Below are 23,938 nucleotides of genomic sequence, written 5' to 3'. Positions count from 1 at the left end.
CTCCTCTGCTTCAGTGGCCTTTTGGTGCTTTCAGGAAACGGTCCAAACACTTTTACGTGGCTTCCAAGACTTCCAGAGCTAGGCCCTGCCTCCTGCTCTAGCCTCCTTTCTTACCCTTCCTCATTCCTGCTCCTTGACATCCCTCAGATCTGTCCAGCTCTCCAGCTCACTAGTGCCCACAAGCCTTCACACATACGGTTCTCTGTTCCTGGAACACTCCTCTTTCTGCTCCTTCCCTTTACCTCTTTAATTCCTTGATATTTCAACTGAAATATCACTGTGCATAGTGGGACTTCCTGAGCCCTTGGTTAAGTCTTCAAGCCTTTTGGATGTCCCGCAGCAGAACACTTATCACATGTATATCTGTTACGTTTGCTTAATTGTCTGTGTTTCCTACTAGATTGTAAGCTATGAGTGTGGCTCAGGAGCTGTAGCTATTTTATTTACCGTTGTATCCTACTCAGCTAGTGCAGTACCTATAACATTAGGTGCTAAAACAGTTGATAAATTAGACAAGGGAGATAAGGAAGGGAGGAAGGAGAGAAGAGAAAGAGAAAAGAGAAGAAAGAAAGAAAGAGAGAGAGAAAGAGAGAGAGTGGGAGGGAGGGAGGAAGGAAAGCGAGAGAGAGGGAGGGAGGGAGAGAGGGAAGGAAAGAAGAAAGAGAAAGAGCGAAAGAAAGAAAGAGGGAGGGAGGGAGGGAGGAAGGAAGGAAGGAAAAAAGTTTTTCAAATAGAGACTACAAAGATTCTAGTGACAGTTTGAATGAGATCAGGGAAAAGATAGACAAAAACATTCCGAGATTCATTCATTGAGCAGCTGGGTACATGACAATACTGTTATATTGGGGTTAAAAAAAAAGAAGAGTAAGTCTGGGTGGAGGCATAATGAGTTTAGTATGAACATCTGGTGCAGAAGTTCAGCTGACAATTAGGAATGGGGAATCTCATCTCAGCTAGAGCTTAGGAAAGAAGTGTGAGCCATATGTGATGACTGAAGTCAAGGGAGTGGGAGGGAGTGGGTGAGATTCCCAGAGACAGTATATGGAACTAGAAGACGTCTGAGGTTGGAGTTCTGAAGACCCTAACATCTGTTAAAAACAAGACAACTGGCCCCAGATGGAGTCACTTATGCTAAATCCTACGTCACAAAACCCAGACTTAACTAGGTAACAGTTTCAGCCTCTCCCAGAAATGGAATCTTAAACCAGTCAATGAGGAATCACTGGTCAGCACTAGTGAGGTCATTTGCCTGATAGACCCCTGCCTTCCCCTAAAGGAAAGTGACCTTGTCCCAACCTAGTATAACAATTTTGCTAGTATAACTTCCTTGTCCTGCTCCCTTCTGCCTATAAAAGTCTTTCATTTTGTATAGCTTCTCAGAGCTCCTTTCTGTCTGCTAGATGGGATGCTGCCCAATACATGAATCACTGAATAAAGTCAATATGCTCTTTAGGGACTTCCCTGGTGGTGCAGCGGTTAAGAATCCGCCTGCCAGTGCAGGGGACACGGGTTCGAGCCCTGGTCTGGGAAGATCCCACATGCCGCAGAGCAACTGAGCCCGTGCACCACAGCTACTGAGCCCACGAACCACAACTACTGAGCCTGCACGCCTAGAGCCTGTGCTCCGCAACAAGAGAAACCCCCGCTCGCCACAACTAGAGAAAGCCTGCACGCAGCAACGAAGACCCAGCGCGGCCAAAAATAAATAAATAAATTTATTTAAAAAAATAAGATCTTTAAAATTTACTCAGTTGAATTTTTTTTTTTTAACACATTTAAAGAAGACATAGTAAAAGAGCTTCTTAGCGGCAGCCTGGGACTTCACATTGCATTGTCCTACATTTATGGGACTTGTAAGCTCCTAAAACAGTGCTCAGGAGGAGTTTGAAAAGGCATGGCTGACTCTGTAATTTTGGAAGTGGGGAGGGAGCAGGAGCTCCCCATAGTAGTTTTTCATGACTTGTTTCTTTCAAGAAATCCTTTGTATTTCTGACATTACAATGCATTTATGATATATGTTTTTCTCTAGGTTTCTTGAACAGAGCTGATATATTAACACACATTTTACTCACCTGAATTTATTTACGTAAAATTTTATGTTGATTGCAACATGCCATTTAAAGCCCACATAGCTATTTTACCATACATTCGAATGTGAACATTATAAGAAATCAATAAGTGTTATTTATTGCTGGAACATATGTTACAGAACTCAGCTTTTTTAACCACTTTTACTCTTCCCACACAACCCACTTGTTAAAAGATTTACATCCCATTAACAGAGTATTCCACCTCTAAGTGAAAACTTTAAAATGGAGCAGTGGCATGGGAGTGGATTCCATTTTTAACAGTCTGTCCGCTACGAAAGGACAGCAACTCTCGCCATCAGTAAGTGGTAAGGAAATGAGGACATTTCTAGGAAGAACAGATATAGTTGAGACTTATTAATAAACCCTGGTTATAATTTTAGGTTTCCAAGGTTTTAAAGGACTAAAAAGTAGGATAAAAGGAGAAGAAATTAGTGTTTGATTAAAACAGAAGTACAGTATTATATTTATCTTTATATAACTAAAAACCACACTTCTGAAGAGCTGATTAGAAAAATCATTGTTTTTACACTTACTGGATTTCCTTTAATACCATTCTTCGCATCTGAAATAGATAATATTCTGCTCTAATGTCTACACTTCAGTGTAAAATTATAGAACAGAAAAAACAAGTCACAGAAGGCTAAAAATAATTATGAATTTCCTTTTAAATAAGAACTTAGAGCTACTGTATTTAGAAGTAAAATTTTTTTTGAAAAACCTTTATGTCATAGAAGGTGTGCTGTATACGTTTACTCGTTTGGTTTTCATTAACAATAAGCTAAAACAGTAAGTAGGTTTTGGTAAGAGATTCTTCTGGTTTATTTTACCTCCAGACAAAAGTTACTTTTAATGCTTCTTTGTGTAATTACAGGGCGTAGGAAAAAACAAGATTGCTGATAGATTCCTTCACCTGCTCAACAGACCTCGAGAATATATCCAGTTGCACAGGTAAGAGGATAAAACCCACAACCTCTTAAGATCTGGTTTAGTCATTTATTTTGCTCCCAGTACAATTTAAAAATACTTTCTTAAAGGCCCATTTTTAATATACCAGTTTCATTTCTGTTCCTCCTACTGTTATCTCTCCTCTCCTTAAAAGGTAATAAAACCATGCAAAATTTATTTTTAAAGTGACTAATACTTTATAAACATGAATTAATAGATATTTTGTGGACAAAGAGTGATGAACATTACATTCAGGAAGCAGTTTTCATCAACATAAAGGCTCTTAAATTAGAAGAATAATATGTAGAGCCTAAGCCCACTCTCTAACAGGAAGCTAAAATCGCTCACAAGGAGAAACATAAGCTATATGAATCTCAGGTGTGAGATAAGGAAGTCAAAACTATGAAGCAGTAAGTTATTAGTCTCCTTGCCTTCCTTGAAAACACTTTGTGGATTATTTAATTTTGCGTGGTCAGAATGCTGGTCCAGGGATAGCTTTTAATCAAATAGATTTTCTCAACATGGATTGTTTTTAGCTTTATCAATGAACCTGTTCTGAATATTTTAAAAATAAAATATAAGCAGCAGATCCACCAAAGTGGAGAGAGAAAAAAAAAAAATCAAGGAATATACCAAGTAATAAGCAACTTAAAAGTAGACTGAATTGTTATTGTTTTAATCCCAGGAAATTAACAAAAATATTGTGTAGTGGAAATAACACTGGATTGAGTTACAAGAATTGGTTTCTGGTTTGGATCCTTTCACTAAATAATGATGTGTTCTTGAGAGGAAAATGTAGGAGAAAAGAAGGTAGAGTTAGTGGACTAAGGGAGAAAGAGAAGAGGACCAAAGTGAAGCTGAGAGATGGTCAAAAACTCCTTCTTGGCATTTACACCTCTGGCTGTGATGGAGTAACTAGTACCAGGTTAGTCCTACCACAATAAAGAACTATAAAACTGGACAAGACTCACAAACACTGGGAAAGGAACAAACACTAGGGACTGGTGAGCTGAACAACTACCAGAGCTCCCACATGGTTAAGAGACTTCATTAAACTTACTCCTGGTATTCACAAGATATCCTGTAAAGTTTATGCTTTAGAAGTAGGATCAATCTGTCCCTAGAGTAAAAGCTACTTTATGTCTACCCTTAATACATTTAAAAATAACTCTTGAAAAAACAAGGATGTTTGCTATTTAACACTATTTTGTAAGTTTTTCTCATACAAAAGGATTTTAAAAGTTAAGGGGATGTATGTTGGGGGGAAATGTTTTGAAAAAAATCAAGCTGATTCAGAAGTGAATTAACTGCTTAGTTGAACAAACTTACCGAGCAGTGAAAGAAGACTACAAAATCCAAACATTTAACAACAGAGCATTCACAATATGAAGCATTCAATAGACTATTACTAGGCATACAAATAAGCAGAAAATAGACCCCAAATGGTCAATAGAAATAGACCCTAAAATGATAGATGATAGAATTAGCAGACAAGGACTGTAAAACAGTTGCCTTAAATATGTTCAAGCATATAAAGGGCATATAAAGGGGGAATGACCATAATGAGGGAATAATTAGGAATTCTCAGTACAGAAATAGCAACCTTAAAAAAGCAGTCTCACATATGGGCAATTAGAGTTTCAAAAAAAAAAAAGGACAAAGAATGGGGCAGAGTAATATTTAAAGATGTAATGGTGAAAAAATTTCCAAATTTGATGAAAAGCATGAAGTCACCAATCCAGGAAGCTCAATGAACTTCTAGCAGGATAAGCAGGAAACCACAATAAAGTACATTATAATCAAATTGTTGAAAATTGAAAAAGGAAATCTTTAAAGCTGCCAGCGAAAAAAAGACATATTACATATAGGAGGAAAATCATAAAAATGACTACTGACATGTCATGAGAAATAAATACCACAATTCAGTGAAATAGTTGTTTTTAAAGAGCCAAAAGAAGAAAAAAAAAGTCAGTATACAATAGTATATCTGGCAAAACATTCTTTAGAAATGCAGACATTCTTGGATGAACAAAAACAGAGTATTTTTTACCAGCAAACCTGCATAATATAAGAAAATTACAGTTCAGTATTTTCCATGAGCATAGATACAAAAATCCTTAACAAGTATTAAATCAAATTCAACAATATATAAAAAGGATAATACATCATAACCAAGTGGGTTTTATCCCAGGAATATAAAGTTGGTTTAACATTTGAAATCAAATAATTTAATTCACTCTATTTACAGCATAAAGGAAAAGCCATATGATCATTTCAGTCATTGCCAAAAAACAAACAAACAAACAAAAACACTTGGTGAGATGCAGTGCTCATTCATGATAAAATGTTACAGCAAATTACAAATAGCAGGAAACTCCCTCAACCTGTTAAGAGGCATCTATGGAAAACCTATAACTAACTTATATTTAATGGTAAAAAAAAAAAAAAAACTTTCCTCCTATGATTGGGGAAAAGGCAAGGATATTCACTTTTCATCATTATGCTAGAGGTCCTAGCCAGTGCAGTAAGGCAAGAAAAAGTAATAAATGGCACATATGTTTAAATAGAAGAAGTAAAATTGTCTAGAGACAACATGATTGTGTATATTAAAAACCCTAAGAAATCAAAAAAAAAAAAAAACTATCAGAACTAAAAAGTAAATTGAGCTAGGTCACAGGATACAAGGTCAACGTACAGAATCAGTTGTATTTCTATATAATTGCAATGGACAATGGGAAAATTAAAATATTTAGATACATTTTATAATAGCATAAAAACATGAAATACTTAGGAATAAATTTAACAAAATTTGTACAAATTTTAATTTACTGATTTTAATAGGGCATGGCTAGGTCATCTCAACTCCTAAACTTCTATAGCTCACCTAATACATAGCTTCAGAAAATTTCTAGCCTATTCCCATATCATCTCACAGTTCTTCTTTATATGAATTATGCCTTATGTAAACCTAGGAATTTCAACTTACCTTTTTTTTTTTTTTTTAAGAATTTACTATGTCAAGATTACAGGACTAGGTGTTTTAGGAGATATGGAAAGAAATAAGAAACATAATCTCTATCTTTAAGGAGCTGTAATACTGTTCTTGTTTGTGATTATTTCAGCCTTTCATGTTCCACTTAATCTAAAAAATTAACTCCTTTTTTTCCTCACCTTTAAGCCTTTCCACCAGTTTTTCTTCCTACATGAACAAAGTTTGGGGGAAATAATGAAAGAATCAAAATGTTTGCTAGTTTCACCTGAATAACTTATTTGTAACATATCACAGTTCCAGTTTTTGAGCCACAAGACATGCGGCAAGACCCATATTTTATGTTTTAAGGATGATACAGTGAGCATTGCAGTTATTCATTCTTATTTGTGCTATTTTATCTCTTTCATTTTGGTTTCATTGTGTTTAGTCTGTACTGTTTAGCGGTGCCCTTAAAAATACGTAATTACTTGAAAGTTTTAATGAAGTATATACTGATGCCACTTAATTGTATAAATTAGAGCCAAGACAAATGAATTTAAATTTTATATTTTAAAATAATCAAGCAGAAAACCAACTTTTCTCTTAAGGATGACTTCAGAGGTTGAAATCAGCTCTCAAATTTATGCTCAGAAATACGGAAGTCACTTTATATGAGGGTCCCTTTGTATGGTGAGGCAGTTTTTAGATTTCTGTATATTGGACATTAAAATATTTTTAAAGAAAGATACATTAGGCTGAGCTAGCTCAATTAATTCTGACTGTAGATTATGAAGGTTAGTTAATACAATCAGCAAGAAAGGAAGCAAAGAAATGTAACATGTACTTAGTAATTATTCTTGGGTCTGTGTCACCATCACATTCATTGTAAACAGGCCTTTTGCTTATAATTCATTATCTTTAATAGTTATAAGACGTTTTAATAAATCTTATTTTTCTAGGAATTATTCCTTGTCTTCTATTTATTGGCATAAAGTTGTTTATAATACTACTTTATGATATTTCAATGTCCTTAGGCCCAGTAATGATATTATCATTTTTATTCCTGGTATTGGTTATTTGTCTTCTCTCTTTTTTTCATGATCAGTTTTGCCAGGAGTTATCAGTATTATTGGTCTGTTCAAGCAACCAGCTTTTGGCACTGTTGAATGTCTCTTTTGTATGTTTCTTTTCTATTTCAATAATTTCTGATTTTATCTTTATTATACCCTTTCTTTTATTTTCTTTGGATTTAAAGTGCTGTTTATTTTTAAACTTTTTTATATGAATGATTAATTGATTTTCAACCTTTATATGTCTTTGAGGCTGTCTATATTTGAATCTCTTTTTGAGTCTTGGTTTTCTCATCTCTGAGTAATAGACGTTGACAAGGTCATTTTTAATATCTCTTAGGTCTTTATTCTAATATCTTTGAATAGGCAAGAAGAAGACAGTATTCAATGTGCTTTAGAAAGTTTAGAAGATTAGAGATACAGTCATCCCTCATTATTTGTAGGGGATTGGTTCTAGGACCCCCATGGATGCTAAAATCCACAGATGCTCAAGTCTCTTATATAAAATGGTGCAGTATTTGCATATAACCTGTGCACATCCCCCCATATACTTTAAATCATCTCTATGTTACTTATAATACCTAATACAATGTAAATGTTATATAAATAGTTGTAAATACAGTGTAAATGTAGTGTGAATAGTTGCCACATGACAAATTCTAGTTTTGCTTTTTGGAACTTCTGGAATTTTTTGTTGTCCCAAATATTTTCAATTTGAGATTGATTGAATCCATGATGTAGAAACTGTGAATACAAAGGGCCAACTGTACTATGCTTTACTTTCTACCTAGAATGTCCCTTATACCAATCTTTTGTTGAAAAGTAGCAAATAATTCATAAATAGTAAAGAATTACCTGCTGATTATATCCCATGGTAATTCTGATATTGGCTACATAAATATATTTTCTATGAAAAAACTTTCTAAATTCAAAATGTAATAAAATTTTCAAAGTTACAGATTTTTATTATTTTTCCTTATAGCACTCATTGCTATATCATTGATTGATGATAGTATGACAAATAAAATATCTACTCATTTAGATACTGGGGTACCTGTATTTGTCAGTATTTGATATTTAATTTGTTATGTAAAGTTGGAAGTAAAAAAATCTCCATTTCTGTTTAAAATATATATTATTAAAGGATTTTCATTAAATAGACTGACATTCCCACCAATTTCAATGTGGACAGTTTTTTTCTTTATTATGTACAACTTTATGACTATATTTGTCATAAAATTAAAGCTCATGAAATTGCCTTAAGAGAAACATATGTTTTAAAAGATCTAAAAATAGCAGTCAAAAAAAATGTTCGGAACTTCTCTGATCTATGGGTGACCTCTTTAATGTCGTTAACTCTGTCAATTTTAGATTCCTTTTAATGGATTTGCAATGTTACCATCTAAGTAATCAGTCACACTCAATTTAGTTTATGGATGCATTCCAACAAAATTAGTTATGCGCCATTCAAAACATAATCTTGATAAGTAAAACCATCACCAAACATACATGAAGAAAACATACAACCAACGTACTTTTGAGTATGGCCATCTTATGTTTTAATGGTCAGATCTCATAAAATGAGCAAGGTAGGCAATTCATGTTTTTAGTTAAAATCAAGATGTTGTCCTAAGAGTATGATTTAGATAATTTAAAAGATTAATGAGTATAATGACTTTTATGGTATATATTTCAAGCAGAGGAGACTACATGGCTTACATTTGTGAAGTGTATTTATTTACTTCTCTTCCCACAATATTATGTTAATTTGACATTAAAGAGGACACTTGATATGTCAACTTCTGTAGCTATATTTCCTCCTTGGATAAAAGTATACTTCTGTATTAAAATCAGAATTATCTTAGTTTTGAAATTCTTATGTTACCAGATTTTTTTTCATCTGCTACCCTTCATATAAGAAGACGATGACACAGGTCCAATCATTAGCATGACCCATATGCTTGTTTATTTTTCTAATACTGGTGCCCATTGTAAATATAGAGTTTTCAGGTCCCCCAGCAAAGTCCCAACTTTCTCTTCAGTGAGATTTTCCCAATGTATGCTCAACTTATTCCAGACTGAACCATCCTCTGTCCTACTCACAAGTTTTGAACTTGTATGCATACCTGTCTTTATTCTTCCCTCTAAAATACACTCTGTTTCTCCCTGAATACTTCAAGATTTGGTCCACTGTTACTTCTGCATGGAACTTTTCTGATTTGTCGTTCTGGGTGTATTTGTTCCCTCCTCTGAAACGCCACAGGACTGAATTTGCACCACTGTGATAGAAAGAACATGGATTTTAAAGGATAAAATTATGTCTCTACCATTAACTTTTTTTTATAATTATTAAGAACTTTAATAATTTTTTAAAATTTAATCATTTAGATTTTCTTTTAAACATCTTTATTGGAGTGTAATTGCTTTACAATTGTGTGTTAGTTTCTGCTTTATAACAAAGTGAATCAGCTATACATATACGTATATCCCCTTATCTCCTCCCTCTCGTGTCTCCCTCCCACCCTCCCTATCCCACGCCTCTAGGTGGTCACAAAGCACCGAGCTGATTCCCCTGTGCTATGCAGCTGCTTCCCACTAGCTATCTATTTTACATTTGGTAGTGTATATATGTCCCTGCCACTCTCTCACTTCGTCCCAGCTTACCCTTCCTCCTCCCCGTGTCCTCAAGTCCATTCTCTACATCTGCATCTTTATTCCTGTCCCGCTCCTAGGTTCTACCATTAACTTTTATGTGGCCTTGAACTCCTTGAGTCCTAATTTCTTTACCTACCAAATTGAAATAATAATACCCTTCAAGATAGTTGTGAAAATTAGGTGAAAATGTTTGCCAAGGACCAACCACAATGTCTGGCACACTTTAGGTCCCTAAATACTCAGGCTAACTCCTAAGTATTAGTTTCTTGCCACATACCCCACTTCCTCTCACTCTGATTTGCATTATAATTTCTATATCTTATGTCCATCCCCCCCTCCCCCAGTCATGCCTCCCCAACTAAATAAGGAATTTTTTGAAGGCAGGAGTCAGGTTTATTCATTATATATTAATTCATTTCACCTAATTTGTATTTATTAGATTCCTGTTGTTTGCCCATAGCTGTTTGGGGACACGGATGATGTACAGTCATTCCTAGTATCTGTAGGGGATTGATTCCAGGACCCCCATGAATACCCAAATCCAAGGATGCTCAGGTCCCTTATATAAAATGGCATAGTATTTGCATATAACCTACACATGTCCTCCCATATGCTTTAAATCATCTCTAGATTACTTATAATACCTAATACAATGTAAATGCTGTATAAATAGTTATAAATGCAATATAAATGCTATATAAATAGTGGCTGGCTCACAGCAAATTCAAGTTTTGCTTTCTGGAACTTTGAGACTTTTTTTTTCAAATGTTTTCAATCCACAGTTGGTTGAGTTCTTAGATGCAGAACCTGTGGGTGTGGAGGGCTGACTGTATAGATGATGATATTGATTTTGACTAGATGTGCTTGCTTGCTTGTCAGTGGGTGAGAATACATCAACATTTATAATACAGTGTTGTATATAAGCCAAGAAAGAAACATGTGCATGTTCTGTGGGACCCTTGAAGAGAGGTACCCAACCCTCTGAGTGTATGCATGTGATTTGGTGGAAGGGGTCTGGAGAAGGTGGCACTCAATCTGAGTCTTTAGGGATTAGTATGAGTTTTCTAAGTGCAGAACACAGAACAAGGCATTGTAGTTATTGAAAACAAGCTGTCTAAAAGTAGGAAGTGAAGGCAGCTTGGGTAGCATGGAATGTATGTGGGTAGATGCAAGAGTTGATGCCAAGAGGAAGATGTGGACCTTGTGGGGACTTCATGGGCCTTGCTGAGGTTGGATTTTATCCTGAATGCTAAAGCAAGATCATTAGGACCATAGTCTGTGGGTAGATCAGAGTCAGATGAGACTTGAATCACAGAGAACACTAGGAGGTGATTGCAGTAATCCAGATAAAATTGTTGGAGCCAAACAAACATACTGGCAATGAAAACGGGAAGAAGGGAAGTGGTGAAGTGGGTTTAACTGGCTAATTTTAGGTTGATAACTATATGGAGGCTGAGGAGAAAAAAGAAGAGTGGACAAGGGGAGGACTACTGCATTGCATTGTAGATGGTTATTGTTAAAACCCTTGTTTTTCCCCTTTCATATTTTTGTATACTTTTTCTTTATGAAATCAAATGAGGTAAAATGAAGCGTAAAACTATAGCACTGACCTTCTCCATATCAAATATCCTGGAGTGAATGATGACATGCTTTAAAAAGCACAGCATAATTCAGCATACAAGGCTTTCCTCAATCTGAAGAAAACTGAATGTGACAGTATAAATTTTGAAATTCACAAAGTCCCAAAGGGCAAATAGATGTATCGGTAAGAAATAGAAAAACTAAAAGCTTTTTTGAAGTCTCATGGAAAAAATTATTATTGAGCCATCAAGACATTCTGATAAGAACAATAGAGAACTGGAGATGTGTCTGATGTCATAGGCTGCCAGGATACTCCTTCTGTCTCATCTTCCCCATTATGAACTTGGAAAGGCTATTTTAGAAACATTTTTATCAGCAGTTAGACAGTAGTTTTCCCACTAAGAATGCCTTCTACTGCCTTTTCTTACAGAATGAATTATGCCACTACGTCTAACTTTTCCATGTAGATCTTTAGGTTTGTAATAATTTTTTACTCTAAATCCATTTAAATTTCTGTACTATTTTTGCTTTTTCATTTAACAAATATGTAACTAGCAGCTACTCTGTGCTAGGCACTGTTCTACACTGTTTTCAAATTGTAACTCATTTTTGCACACAACTCTGAGTTCAGTACTGTTACCATCTCTGTTTTGCAGATGAGGACAGAGGCACAGAGAGGTTAAAAAACTTGTCTGAGGTCACATAGCTGGCTTCATACAGTCTGGCTTCAGCCTTATGCTCTAACCACTGCCCTGTGCTGCTTCTTGACTTTGTCATGCTGATCAAAGAGTATTTTAGTGATAGTAGCACTTTAGTAAGTACCTTACTAAAGTACTAGCCATGTGTTAAGATTGTTGGTCAACCAATTCTTAGATTTAATACTTCAATCTACATATAATAGCTTGATTTTTTAAATTCTAGCTTCATATTTCTAATCCTTGCCCAGCCTGATCCCAAAGCCTTTCCTTTGGCCAGTTATTCCATATTATCACTTTTTTTTTCCAATAATAATATCCTTATTAAATTTCATTTTCTGTTTTCTTGACTACTTCTCCAGATTATTAAACTTCTTTTGTGTCTTAACGCACCTCTCCTGAGGTGTATCATCAGTGTACTTAACAGCTCCGTTTTCTGTTCTGTCACCCAGGTAATTCATAAAATTGTAAACCAAATCAATGCCCGTGATCTTTTATATGATGTTCCTCCCAGGCCGACACTGCTTCAGTTCTCGGTGCTCTCACCAAATGGTTGTTGTAGGTTATAGAGGTGGGTGAGTCAGAGCTGCAGACAGACCCTGAAACTGGAGATCCCAGCCAGCAGGCTGCTCTAGACTGTCTTGGAAGAGAAGACGGGTAATAAGCAGGATTCTATGCCATTCTTTTTTATTTTTATTTCCTAAATCACAAGCTAAATAAGCTTGAGAACCACTGATACAGTGTGTGTTTTTTCTTAGTTTTGTTATATCCTTTGCCACTAGAGAATAGCTACGTTCTTTTCAAGTGTTATACACTTTTTTAGTTTGAGAAAAATTTCAAAAATCAAAAAAATGTAAATAAAAACATGTAGCACATGCCCAAGTTTATTGCTCATATTTAACAACTATTAATATTTTTCTCAAATTTGATCTACTCTTCTTTTTGCAGAAAGGAAACACTAATTATAGCTAAAGTCCCCTTTACCACCACCTCCAATCTCATCTCCCCTTCTTCAAGTCAATCACTATTCTCAATTTAGTTTACAACCTTCCAGTCATTTGTATGCATGTTTTTTTTAATTTGTAAAGCAAATTTTTGTTAAAAAAATAGTTATTTCACACTGACTTCCACTGTAAAATCAGTGATGCTCTGATGGCGGGGGGAAATTTTTAAAAACCTTTAGTCCTTAGTTGTAATAAAAAATAAACTCAATCTTACAATTGTTTCAATATCAGATTATCTTAACATGCTTAACATCGCGCTCCAACCACTTAAACCTGCTCTCCTCTCTCTGGAGAGCTTCACCTGCAGGTTTCTTTCAGCAGCATCCTTAGTTAAGCTGATAGAATGAAGAAGTATCTTGGGCCAGTGTCATGTACTTCCCAACCATCTTTTAATTCATTAAGATCTAAAATGTTTTTTTGTTGAGCTTTATAAAGTGCCAATTCTTATAACTGAGACAGATATTGCTGTAGCCAGACTCTTCAGATGACAGCAACGGTGACAACATGAGCTGAAGGAGATGGGGTGAGGTGCTTAAATTAAGCAGGTAGATTTGTGTCCTAATGCGATCACTTAATTCACAGCACTGTTATCTATTTCTCTTAATGGATATATATCTGTAATGTTTTGTGCAAGAATTAAGAGCACTGCTGGAAAATCTAAGAATTTTTTCTTTATTTCATTTGACTTTATTCCTTCATGCATCTAAATAGTCAACAGATATCTAGGTTGGGTACTCTAGAAGCAGAGCCAGAGATGGAAATGTCTGTATAAGTGATTTTAGAGGGAGAGCTTTTAGGTGAAACTTTCTGGGATGTGAAGGAATCAGGATAAGACTGTGGAAAAGAAGTGGTTTTATTTATTTTTTAGTTTTTTAGTTTTGGCTGCCCCATGCAGCTTGTGGGATCTTAGTTCCCTGACCAGGGATCGAACCCTGGCCCCTGTCAGTGAGAGCACAGAATCCTAACCACTGGACCGCCAGGGAACCCCCAAGAAGTGGTTTTAGGTGAAGTCTGGCCTCAGCCTCCTCACGGGGAGCTCTGGAGCATAAATGGCACTACTCAGTTATCCCACCTGGAAGCAAGAGAGCCAGGCTTCTTTGCCCCCACGTCAGTGAGGCGTTAGTCAGGAGAGGAATCAGGGAGAACCTCTAACTTCCCAGGCATTTCTGGACAAGGTACTCCCCAGTGATGGAGGGCAATTCTTTGGAGAGGGGTGCAGCTGTGAGCTTTTAGAAGTCAATGCTACAGTAGCTGTGGGATGGGTGCCTTTGGTAGCAGAGGAGATCTGGGTAGGACACCAACAGCATATACTACCAGCCACCAACAATATACCCTACCAGAAAACTCAGCCTCCTATTGAGCACAGCCCCTAGCACTGTTCTAGGCCTTGAGAAATGCAGTGATGAACAAGATAGACAAGGTCGTTGCTGCCATGAAGCTTTCCTTCTAGTGGTAAAAAGGAGACTTGCAATGAACAAATAATTCAGTAAACTGGAAAATATCAATGCTATAATGGAAATGATATAAAAAGTTTTATAGGGTAATGTGATAAGGAGTAAATGGATAAGTTTGGCAGCAGTTACTGTCTTCATAATTGTGCTGGGATTTACAGCAAGACATGCTAGCATTTTAGCAGCTTTGTCTGTTCTGGAGATTCAGTGGTTGAATTGACCCTATGTAAGATGGATCCATAAAAGATTACAGATTATAGTAACTAGAGACTTGTGAGAACTTGGACTAGTGATAGTTTGAAATAGGATTCCAGCCAACAGCTGAAGTTACCAGGCCTAGCGAGGGTCTGACCCACGGGGAATAGGGTTTTCAGGACTAGGGTTTCTAGGGATACTGGTACTAGTATCGGTAAATCCCCAAATAGGAGATTTATAACCTCTCTGAGCAAAACCAATGAGTCATGTATCTCATTCCCTGGTTAGAATAGGAAATCAGGAACTGAGCAGGGCTGAGCCTGCAGCTGAGTGAAACTGAATAAAGTAAGGATAGCACTATAAGCTCAGCAATCTACTAACAAAGGTGTCTTTCATGTTATACACACCACATTCTGAATGTGATTTCTTTTACCAGCTCTTAGTGGTAGTGGTATAAGTTGTGTATAATTGAATATCACTTTCCACCAAGGACTTAAATTCTGCTGCTGCATTATTTGAACACTTTTACTAATACATATTTACTGGTTTCTGCTGGCAGCTGATCAGATGACAGTAGTGCTACATAGTCAGCAGTGTTCATTTGTTTTAAGACGTGGTTTTTAGGAATGCATTGCATCAAAAAGTATAAACCATTCATTATAAAACTGGGCTAAAATAAAACAGAAGCCTCAAATTTTTAAAAGAAAAGCATGAGTTTGGGTAACCTCTTTGAGCCCAAATTTCATCATACGATTGTTGGAGGCATTAAATGACATATGTCACATGTGTCTAAGACAGTGCCTGGTGTGTGGTAGGTACCCAGTTAAAATTAAATCTCTTCTCTATAAATCTGTATTGTCCATATATCTTCTGCCCCTCCCTCTCTTCTTAGCTTTGAATCTGCAGTTTTCTTTTTAAAATATCCACATTGGTATCTCTGGAGCATTTCAAATCCAAAATGTCCATCTCTTCATACAAAATTTTCCTTTATAAATGTCCTCCAGCCCCTTTTCTATACCTCATTCATGGTGGGTATCAGTAAAGCAGTGTTGATTATATGATTGGTAAAGGAAAGAATGGATGTTTCCTCTCTGAGCTTATGGAATCCTGTATCCAGTCACCTGGTCTGTAATCAGTATACCTTTTTCCTTTCCCTGTCCTTTATCTTGACAGCCAGTTATTACAAAATCATGTCTACATTTTTCTAGGTCTCCCAAATATTTTCCTCTTTTCCTTTCCTACAGTCACTGGCCATACCTAGACTATTAAAATAGTTTCTTCTCCTTCACCTAGAATTGTGACCAAGTCCTTTCAATTCCATCCTCTGGGCCGTAGATCCATTCCTCATTTTCCCTTGCCTGGACTTTTACAGTAGCCTCCTGGTTAAAAACTCAGCCTTCAATCTGTCTTTCCCAAGCCTCGTACTGTTCCATCAATAAAGTTGATCACTTATTCTCCTGCTCAGACCCTTCGATGACTCCCATTGCCAACAATATCAAGTCCATAGTCCTTAATCTGAGCCCCTTCTGTTTCATTAGTCTTACTTCCAACCTTTCTCTCCTACATACTTAGGCTTAATCCATATGAACAGCTTGTGGTTCCCAAGAATCACATGCATATTCACGACTCCCTCACTTGCCACTTGCAGCTTTTATAGCCTGGAATGCCCTTCTCTATCAAGTCTGTCTGGAAAATTCTTACTTTTTCTTCAAAATGCAAATCAAAGTCTTTTCTTCTGGGAAAATTTCTTAGACCCTTCCTTCTCCTTTTCCTTCACAAGCAGATATTTCCTTTCTTTGTGACAACATTAGTACAAAGCGCTTCTTAAAGTGGGGAGCACATACCAAGAAGTTCAAGACCATCTACTGGTACATGGGAAGACATTAGAATTTATATTTACTTTGCTCTTAAAAATATGAAATAAGCATTACCAATATTTAGTATACTGACTGACACTGGCACCCTCATTTGTTCAGTTTGTCACATATGGGAAATGGGACGTATCCAGAGAGAATTGTGGGAGTTTGTATTATGAGAAGATGACAGTGGTGCTCTCAGGTATTCATTTGATTGCACAATATGACCACACATAATAGTTTACTGTGCCCAGTTTAGCAGATTTGTGGTTTACGTTACCCAGTGTTAACTAAGCCAGCCCTCATATAATGCATAGTGGTTTAAAAGATTCTTGAAGAAACAACCCTGGGTTGAAAATATTGTTAATAATGTAAACATAAACAAATGACATGGAATCGGCAGAAAATTATGTAAGTATAACTATTGATGGAGCATCTGATTTGATTGGATAGAGACAAGACTCTTGAATAAGGTTACAGAGGACATCACACATGAAATGTATTCACTCCATGATGATTCAAAACAAAACACTGCCACAACAATTGAAAGCAGACTTGCACACAGTGCTACAGGATGTCACCAGTTAGATATGTCACATAAAAACAGGAGCTTTAAAGCAAAGCCAGAACTATTGCAATATTTTGGAATAAGGTAGGAACTGACCGTGAAAATCTTTTCTACTACACAGTCTCACTTATAATCTCATTGTAAAGTATTTAAAAGATCTGTCAAACCTACCCATTTGTCTTTTACAAAGTCAAGAGTTCACAATTTGTTGATCTGTCTGTGTGTTAATGGCTGTTAGAGAGATGCTACGTAACAGATACTTTAAAAATTTAAAAAAAAAAACATTTAATTTGACCCTTCAAGCTACAGGTCACGTTTTAGCAGTAAAGTAGAAAATAACTCCTTAAAAAAAAACTTCTCTGGAGGGAGTGTTTTTAAATCAGATGTTTATAACTGTTTCAGTTCGTTTTTTTGTGGCTGAAAATAATGTATGTCACTCTGTGATATTGTGATATAATAATTATATGTTTGGTCTTCATTCCCTTTCCCGGCACAAGAGCTTCTAAAACGCTTATAATTTCCTGCGTGATAAGGGTATCTTTTGTTAAAATATTTGGTCTTCGTCTCCAGTTCTAAGACCCTTGGAATCTCCAGAGTGATAAGAGAGTCTCATAAGATGACTCTAGGGTCTCTAGAGAATTGTTGGGTGTGGAAAACCCACACATTTGGTGTCAGAAGTAGAAATAGATCGTAGTACTCCTAAAATGTCTCATGTCTGCACACTAAAACAATTTAAAATACAATTTCCTACAAATGAAGAGTTTCAGTGAGTTTTGAACCTATTCGTTCAAAATATATATAAAATGTGACGCTGTCTGATTAGTTTGCAAAAACACTGATATCAGGAAAGATGGAAATTCCCAAGCCTAACTGTAACGAAAACCTTTGTATGTTTTGATAGATGAGATTGAAAAATGCATGTTGAGCTACAGGGACTGCAGTCAGTATTGCACTTCTGTTTGGAGCTACGTGTCTTCGTGAGCTCTTTTTCAGCTATAATCAGTATTGAAATAAACTCAATTTAGGACTGGACCTTTAAATCACACAAGTAATAAAATGTATTAATCACATTATTCTTTCTAAAATATCCTTCTTTAATTTTTACTGAGAACAAAAAGGGTTTTTTTTTGTATTATTAACAAATAAAATTTTAAAGTGTTTTTAAGGTATTGTTTTTCATCTTTAGCTCAGTTGTTGTTTCTATTTTGGTATACTTTAGAAGGTATCTTCTTAAAACAAAAACATTTTATTAATGGTACATTTAGAGCCACTGACCTAGAGTAGGCTCTGCTATTATACACGTCATTCTTTATCACAATCACGTGTTTCCACCTCTGTCTTCCCTGCTAGACAGTGTTCTCTCCCTAAGGGCAGGGGCATTTCTTTGAACTGCCTCCTCCAGCATGATTTCTGGAATGTGGTAGACGTTTGATAAGATTTGTTAAGCAAATGAATAAATGCAATGTCTGTTCCTTCCCAACCATCTTTGAGACATCCATTTAGAGAGTCCTCTCTCTTAAATGGATAGATGATTGGTCCTCCATTCCCATGAGGTGAAAGTCAGACTCTAACACATGATATTTAAGAAGAGTGTGCACTCCGACTCACCCTACCTATCCAGCTCTACCCCCCTCCATGCAGCTATGTTCTAGACATGCTCGGTGCTTCCCCAAACTACTCTTGTATCTCCAAACTTCGACATGTTTTTCTGTTCCTCTACCTGGAAGCACCTTCCACCCATCTTTGCCAGTTAAAATCAAATTTAATCATCAAGATCCTGTTTTCTTCAGTCAGAATTAATTGCCTTCTCCTCTGTGTCCCAATTGAACTTTGTTTTAATTTCTATTATAGCCCTTATCACATTCTGATGTAAGTTATTTTTTATTTTTATTTTATATTTATTTATTTATTTTGGCCGTGCCGGGTGGCATGCAGGATCCTAGTTCCCTGACCAGGGATCGAACCCATGCCTCCTGCATCGGGAGCATGGAGTCTGATGTGAGTTATATTTATCTTATATGTCTCTTGTCATGTGAGCTTCTTGAGAGCAGGAGCTCTGAATTATTCATTTTATAACCCTTCATGCCTAATAATCTGCTTTACAAATTGGTAATACATAATATAATTTTAATACACTCACGGGTTTATTCATTCTTTATGCAAACATTTATTACATGCATAGAAGGTACAAGACATGATGACAGGCTCTAGGTATATTAAAAATATATATATATGATATCCTCTTATCTGTAGATGGTATGCCTAGTGAGGGGACAGTCATATAAATGTTACCAAGCAAGGGCTCTCTGCCCAATGCACATAGAAGCCAATACCAGGGCTCAAATCTGTCTCCCCAGTCTGGGGTTCAGTCAAACCTTCATGAGTTAGGTGAGGAGGGTTGGTATGCAGAACACTGGCAGGGCAGGTTTTGATTGGAGGGCTTTGGAAAGTGGCCATTTGTGGTAAGGTGTGGTAAAGGGGGCTTCAGCACTGGGTCTTCCTGGACAGTGGACCCTTCGCCTCTGAAAGGGATCCCGTGTTCAGGTTCTGATCAGGTCCTGGTCCTTTGGTTCCATGGCCGGGGGAGGGAGTGGGTAGAAATTTTGGTTCTAGGTGTTACTTGAGGACAAAATTTTCTCCTCTGTGCATGCTTGGCCTGCATGACTTGCAGTTTTGTTCTGCTGTCTTTGAAAAGTAATTCAGTAACTTGTTAGAAACAGGATAGGTCCAGTTTGGGCTGGTTCTGCGGTTACATGAACAACTGAAATGTTTCATGAGTGTAAAATGCTTTCTATGGGCCAGTAGTTCAACTGGGAGTATAGAAGTGAGAAATACTTAATGCTTCAAAGAGGAGGCAGTATTTGAGTTGAGCCTTTAAGGAACAGGCCTTAACAGTTTGTCAGGCAAAGTGGGGAGAAGGGAAGAAAAAACTTCCCAGGAAAAGTGCACACAATTGGGCACAGTGCTTAAGGAATTACCAGCAACTCAGGGCAGCCTAGGGTACGTGACTGGAGTAGCTTACTGGAATGCACCCGTTTCAACACATTGTTGAACACCTAGTAGATGCTGCTTACTTTTCTAGCATGAGTGACTGCATCAGGAACAAAAGAGCTAAAAACCCCAGGCTTCGTATTTATATTCTAGTTGCTAGTGAGAGAGAACAAAATAATTAAAATATGTAGTCTGACAGATGGTAAGTGCCGTGGGGAAAAATAAATCAGGGAAGGGGGGCAGAGTGAGGTGTATAATTTTCATAGGTTGACCAGGGAAGGCCTCCCTGAGAAGTTGACTTTTGAGTAGCCCTGATGGATAGTAGCCTATTTCCAGCCTTTTGCTCCTATAAACATGCCTTTTATATTTTAAGTTTTATCTGTGTATTAAGTACTCTTTTTCAGGTTTTCGAGATCCTCTGACTAACCTTGAATAAATAGCAATAATACCTAAACTCAAGTGAGAGAACAGGACAAATGGACCACACCTTCATATTCATCCTGAAAGAGTAGAAGAGATTTGCCCAGGAGACGGGAGAACTTTTCAAGTCCCAAGGTGACCTAAGCTGCTGATATCTTGAAAAGGTGCAGTAGTTGAAATGCCCACCAGCACCAGTCAGAAAATGCTGCACGTAATGCCTCTTCAGCCTCACATGGGAGGTTCTCCACAGTGATTATCCTGGCACAGTTCATAAAGCAGTGAAAAAAACAATTGCCATTTTATACCCACTCATTTATTTAATTTGGGGTTCAAGAAGTGTGCTAGATACCGGAAGAGAAAAAGTGGCCAGAGGCTGAACTGGCTGTGCAGTGTCAGCTGTCTTCCACTCACCCCGGTGTCCTAGACAGGAGCTCTTTGTTGCTGTTCCTAATGATGTCTTAAACGCATTTGTATTGGAACAGCTAGGTATATTATGGAATGGCATTCAAAATCTCCATCAAATTTTAAGGAAAAAACGTGAGATGACGAAGAAACGTGCCAGAGGACTGCTCTGTCCTCTGCCCTCTGATTCCTCAGAGGTATTTGTTCCTTCTCCTCTGCCATTAAAAATGACACTGGAAAATAGGCTGGGGTTGAAATGAACTCTTTAACTTTCGTTGCTAAAAGCAATATATATTATTTTTCTTATGATTCAGTGGTGTCTTCCTTTAAGAACACCTATCATAAAAACTTAGTAAAATAGGTATATTACAGAAAACTTAAACATAGATTTTCTTTAAGAGTTCTCCAAGTAGAATGCTTATTTACATACTGTTTTCTATTTGACTCAAGTGGTTCAAGTGTGATAAATAAACCAGAGCACTGGGAATTGTTTCAAGTTGATGAACAGCCAGAAATTAGGATAATAAATTCATGGATTATAGTATACCAAATACTATTATGATAATACAAAATGCAACTTACATAGTAAATTTTAAGCTGTAAGTATCGCACGAGAGGTGTGTTTTGGGTTATTAACCAAAAGAGGCATGCCTGACCAGTTTCATGGAGAGCTGGTGGACTTGAGTCTTCTCTGACTTAAATAGTCGTAGGCTGTTTATCATTTGTCTCAGTGATCAAAAATATTTATTTTAACTTTATTTTGAATTGCCTGTGGTAAAATATCTTTTGATATTTAATTTCATGCAAGATCCAGTTTCTGCTGTGTCAAAGGCGGCACATTATTAGTATGGTAAGATAAGTTTACTTAAATATATTACGAATGTAAGCTCAGCAAAGGAAGGAATGTTTACTTTCACAGATACTTATCCATCTTATCTAAAGCAGTGCCCATGAATAGATGTTCAATAAATATTTATTGAATGAATAATTACGGTATATCCTGATATGAAAATGTATTCACTTAATTTTTGACTCTATCAAACTTTTATGTTGTTACCCAATTAATGAGGTGTTTAAAAATATAAATTACTAGATACTATATTTTCTGATAAAGATTTATCTAGTGGATACAATATTTACCCGCCTCACACTCTGGTTTCATCTGTGTGTGCATCTTTGTACACTCATTTAGTTTTGTACTTTAATCTTCATTTCATTTTATTCCTTTTCAAAAACTGATTAGAAAATGCCTTGTTTAATGTCAGAGGAAAAGTTAAATAAGAGACCTGCATACTGTTTTTCTTTTTTTGTCTGGTAAAGGGGAAATGAAGTTCCTACAAAGAAATTAGGGCATTTTGAGTCCCTAAAATTTACCAAGCCAGAAAGCTAGTTTTCAGAGTAAAGACAAAAGATCCTATGTTTAATATCCTATCTTAGTATATTTATTTTTAAAGACTAGACAACTTATAAAATGTTCAGATTTTGCTAAAGTATTTGATGATCAGCATGGCTTTGAATATTGGAGGAATTTCTTTTTAAATAAGTGTTACTATATTGCTAGGAGACGTGGTAAGGAGGGTAAGCAGATTTTGAAAACTATTTAGAAAATTTTAGCTTCCATCAGATGACTGTTTTGCTGTGGCTATTTTCTACCTGCTGTTCCCAGAAGAGCCTACCTCTGGAGGGCAAAGTGCTGTCCCACAGTAGAATTCCTTCCATAAGTACTATCCCCCTAATGTCTTCCTTCCTTTTATGGTTTGTTAGCATTTTATGCATCTGGACATAGTGATGAGTGATTGACAACTAAATAAACTATTTGTCCTCCAAAACAAGTATTTTAAGAGCTGGAGTCTTTTTAGTCACTTTGGCAGAAAAAATATTTTGCTTATCTTACTAAAAGGACTTTTCCCTCACAGCATTCAAAGCACATATAATAATAATATCTCTCTCACTTTTATCTTTCTTACGTTTTACTCTACTGTATTTCCTCATATGTTCTATTTTGATTCCCTCTGTAGAGATGAGTAATCTTGGGTTTCAAGAGTTTAAGTGATTGGGACTTCCCTGGCAGTCCAGTGGTTGAGACTTCACCTTCCAATGCAGGGGGTGCGGGTTCGATCCTTGGTCAGGGAGCTAAGATCCCACATGCCTCATGGCCAAAAAACCAAAACATAAAACAGAAGCAATATTGTAACAAATTCAATAAAGACTTTAAAAATGGTCCACATCAAAAAAAAAAAAAAATCTTAAAAAAAAATGAGTTTAAGTGATTGACCAAACTAGGAGGACTCAGATTTTGGCCAGTGCTGGTTTTCAACTAACAATGCAATAATCATAGCTAATTTTTGTCTTCCTTTTTTTTGTATTGTATGGCAACACTGCTTATATTAATGACTGTTTCTGTTTGAGGGCTCAGGGAAGTTTCTTCCCCAACATGGCAAAATAAATTTGTCTTTCATAGGCAAGGTAGGAAGGGAGTGTTCAGAGAGCCCAGAATGTTTGTAAACATTAATGTATTCTCAAATTTAATTAATTCTCAAATTTGTTTGCATCCCCTGTGTCTAAGTACCACTCTCTCTTTTATTAGTGATAATTATTAGTAGTACTTCTTATCTTTATTTCATTACTTGCTTTAAAATAAGCCTTGTGGAAGTGATATTCTTGTTTATTCCATGACTTCTTCGCTTGAAAATATCCTTCAACAGCACTTACTTCTCAAGTAATGTTATGCTTATATCTTATTTGTGAAAATTACCATTTAATTCTATTTTTATAATCATCCCACTTTTTAAAATGTTGAGCAAATATTTGTTAAGTGCCTCCTAAGTGCCATATTCTATCTTTCCTTTCTCATGCTTGGCTTATAATAATGAGTGGACTCTTACTATAGCCATCTCTATTTTAATGAACTACAAAGTTAGAGAAGATTTCTATTAGCTATTTAAAACTCGTGTGCCTTTTTTCTTCCATCACCCTTGTGTTTAACTATTATTGTTTTTCTAAAAGACAGCTAACCATAAACCAATTTAAATACAACTTACTAA

The 23,938-nt window shown here is 36.2% G+C and overlaps 1 protein-coding gene across 7 annotated transcripts in view; it reads left to right on the top strand.

Moving 5' to 3' along the window:
• Window positions 1-23,938, top strand: part of VWA8 (von Willebrand factor A domain containing 8) — a 364,541-nt gene that overhangs the window by 168,911 nt on the left and 171,692 nt on the right. For all 7 annotated transcript variants that reach the window (XM_061170620.1, XM_061170619.1, XM_061170622.1 and 4 more), the window contains one exon: window positions 2,962-3,038. In XM_061170620.1, the coding sequence (XP_061026603.1) occupies window positions 2,962-3,038 (77 nt within the window). The remainder of the gene's footprint in view (window positions 1-2,961; window positions 3,039-23,938) is intronic.

This window comes from Eubalaena glacialis, chromosome 16, assembly GCF_028564815.1.
Source record: "Eubalaena glacialis isolate mEubGla1 chromosome 16, mEubGla1.1.hap2.+ XY, whole genome shotgun sequence".
NCBI classification, from domain to species: Eukaryota; Metazoa; Chordata; class Mammalia; order Artiodactyla; family Balaenidae; genus Eubalaena; species Eubalaena glacialis.
This window is presented reverse-complemented; position numbering and strand designations above follow the sequence as displayed.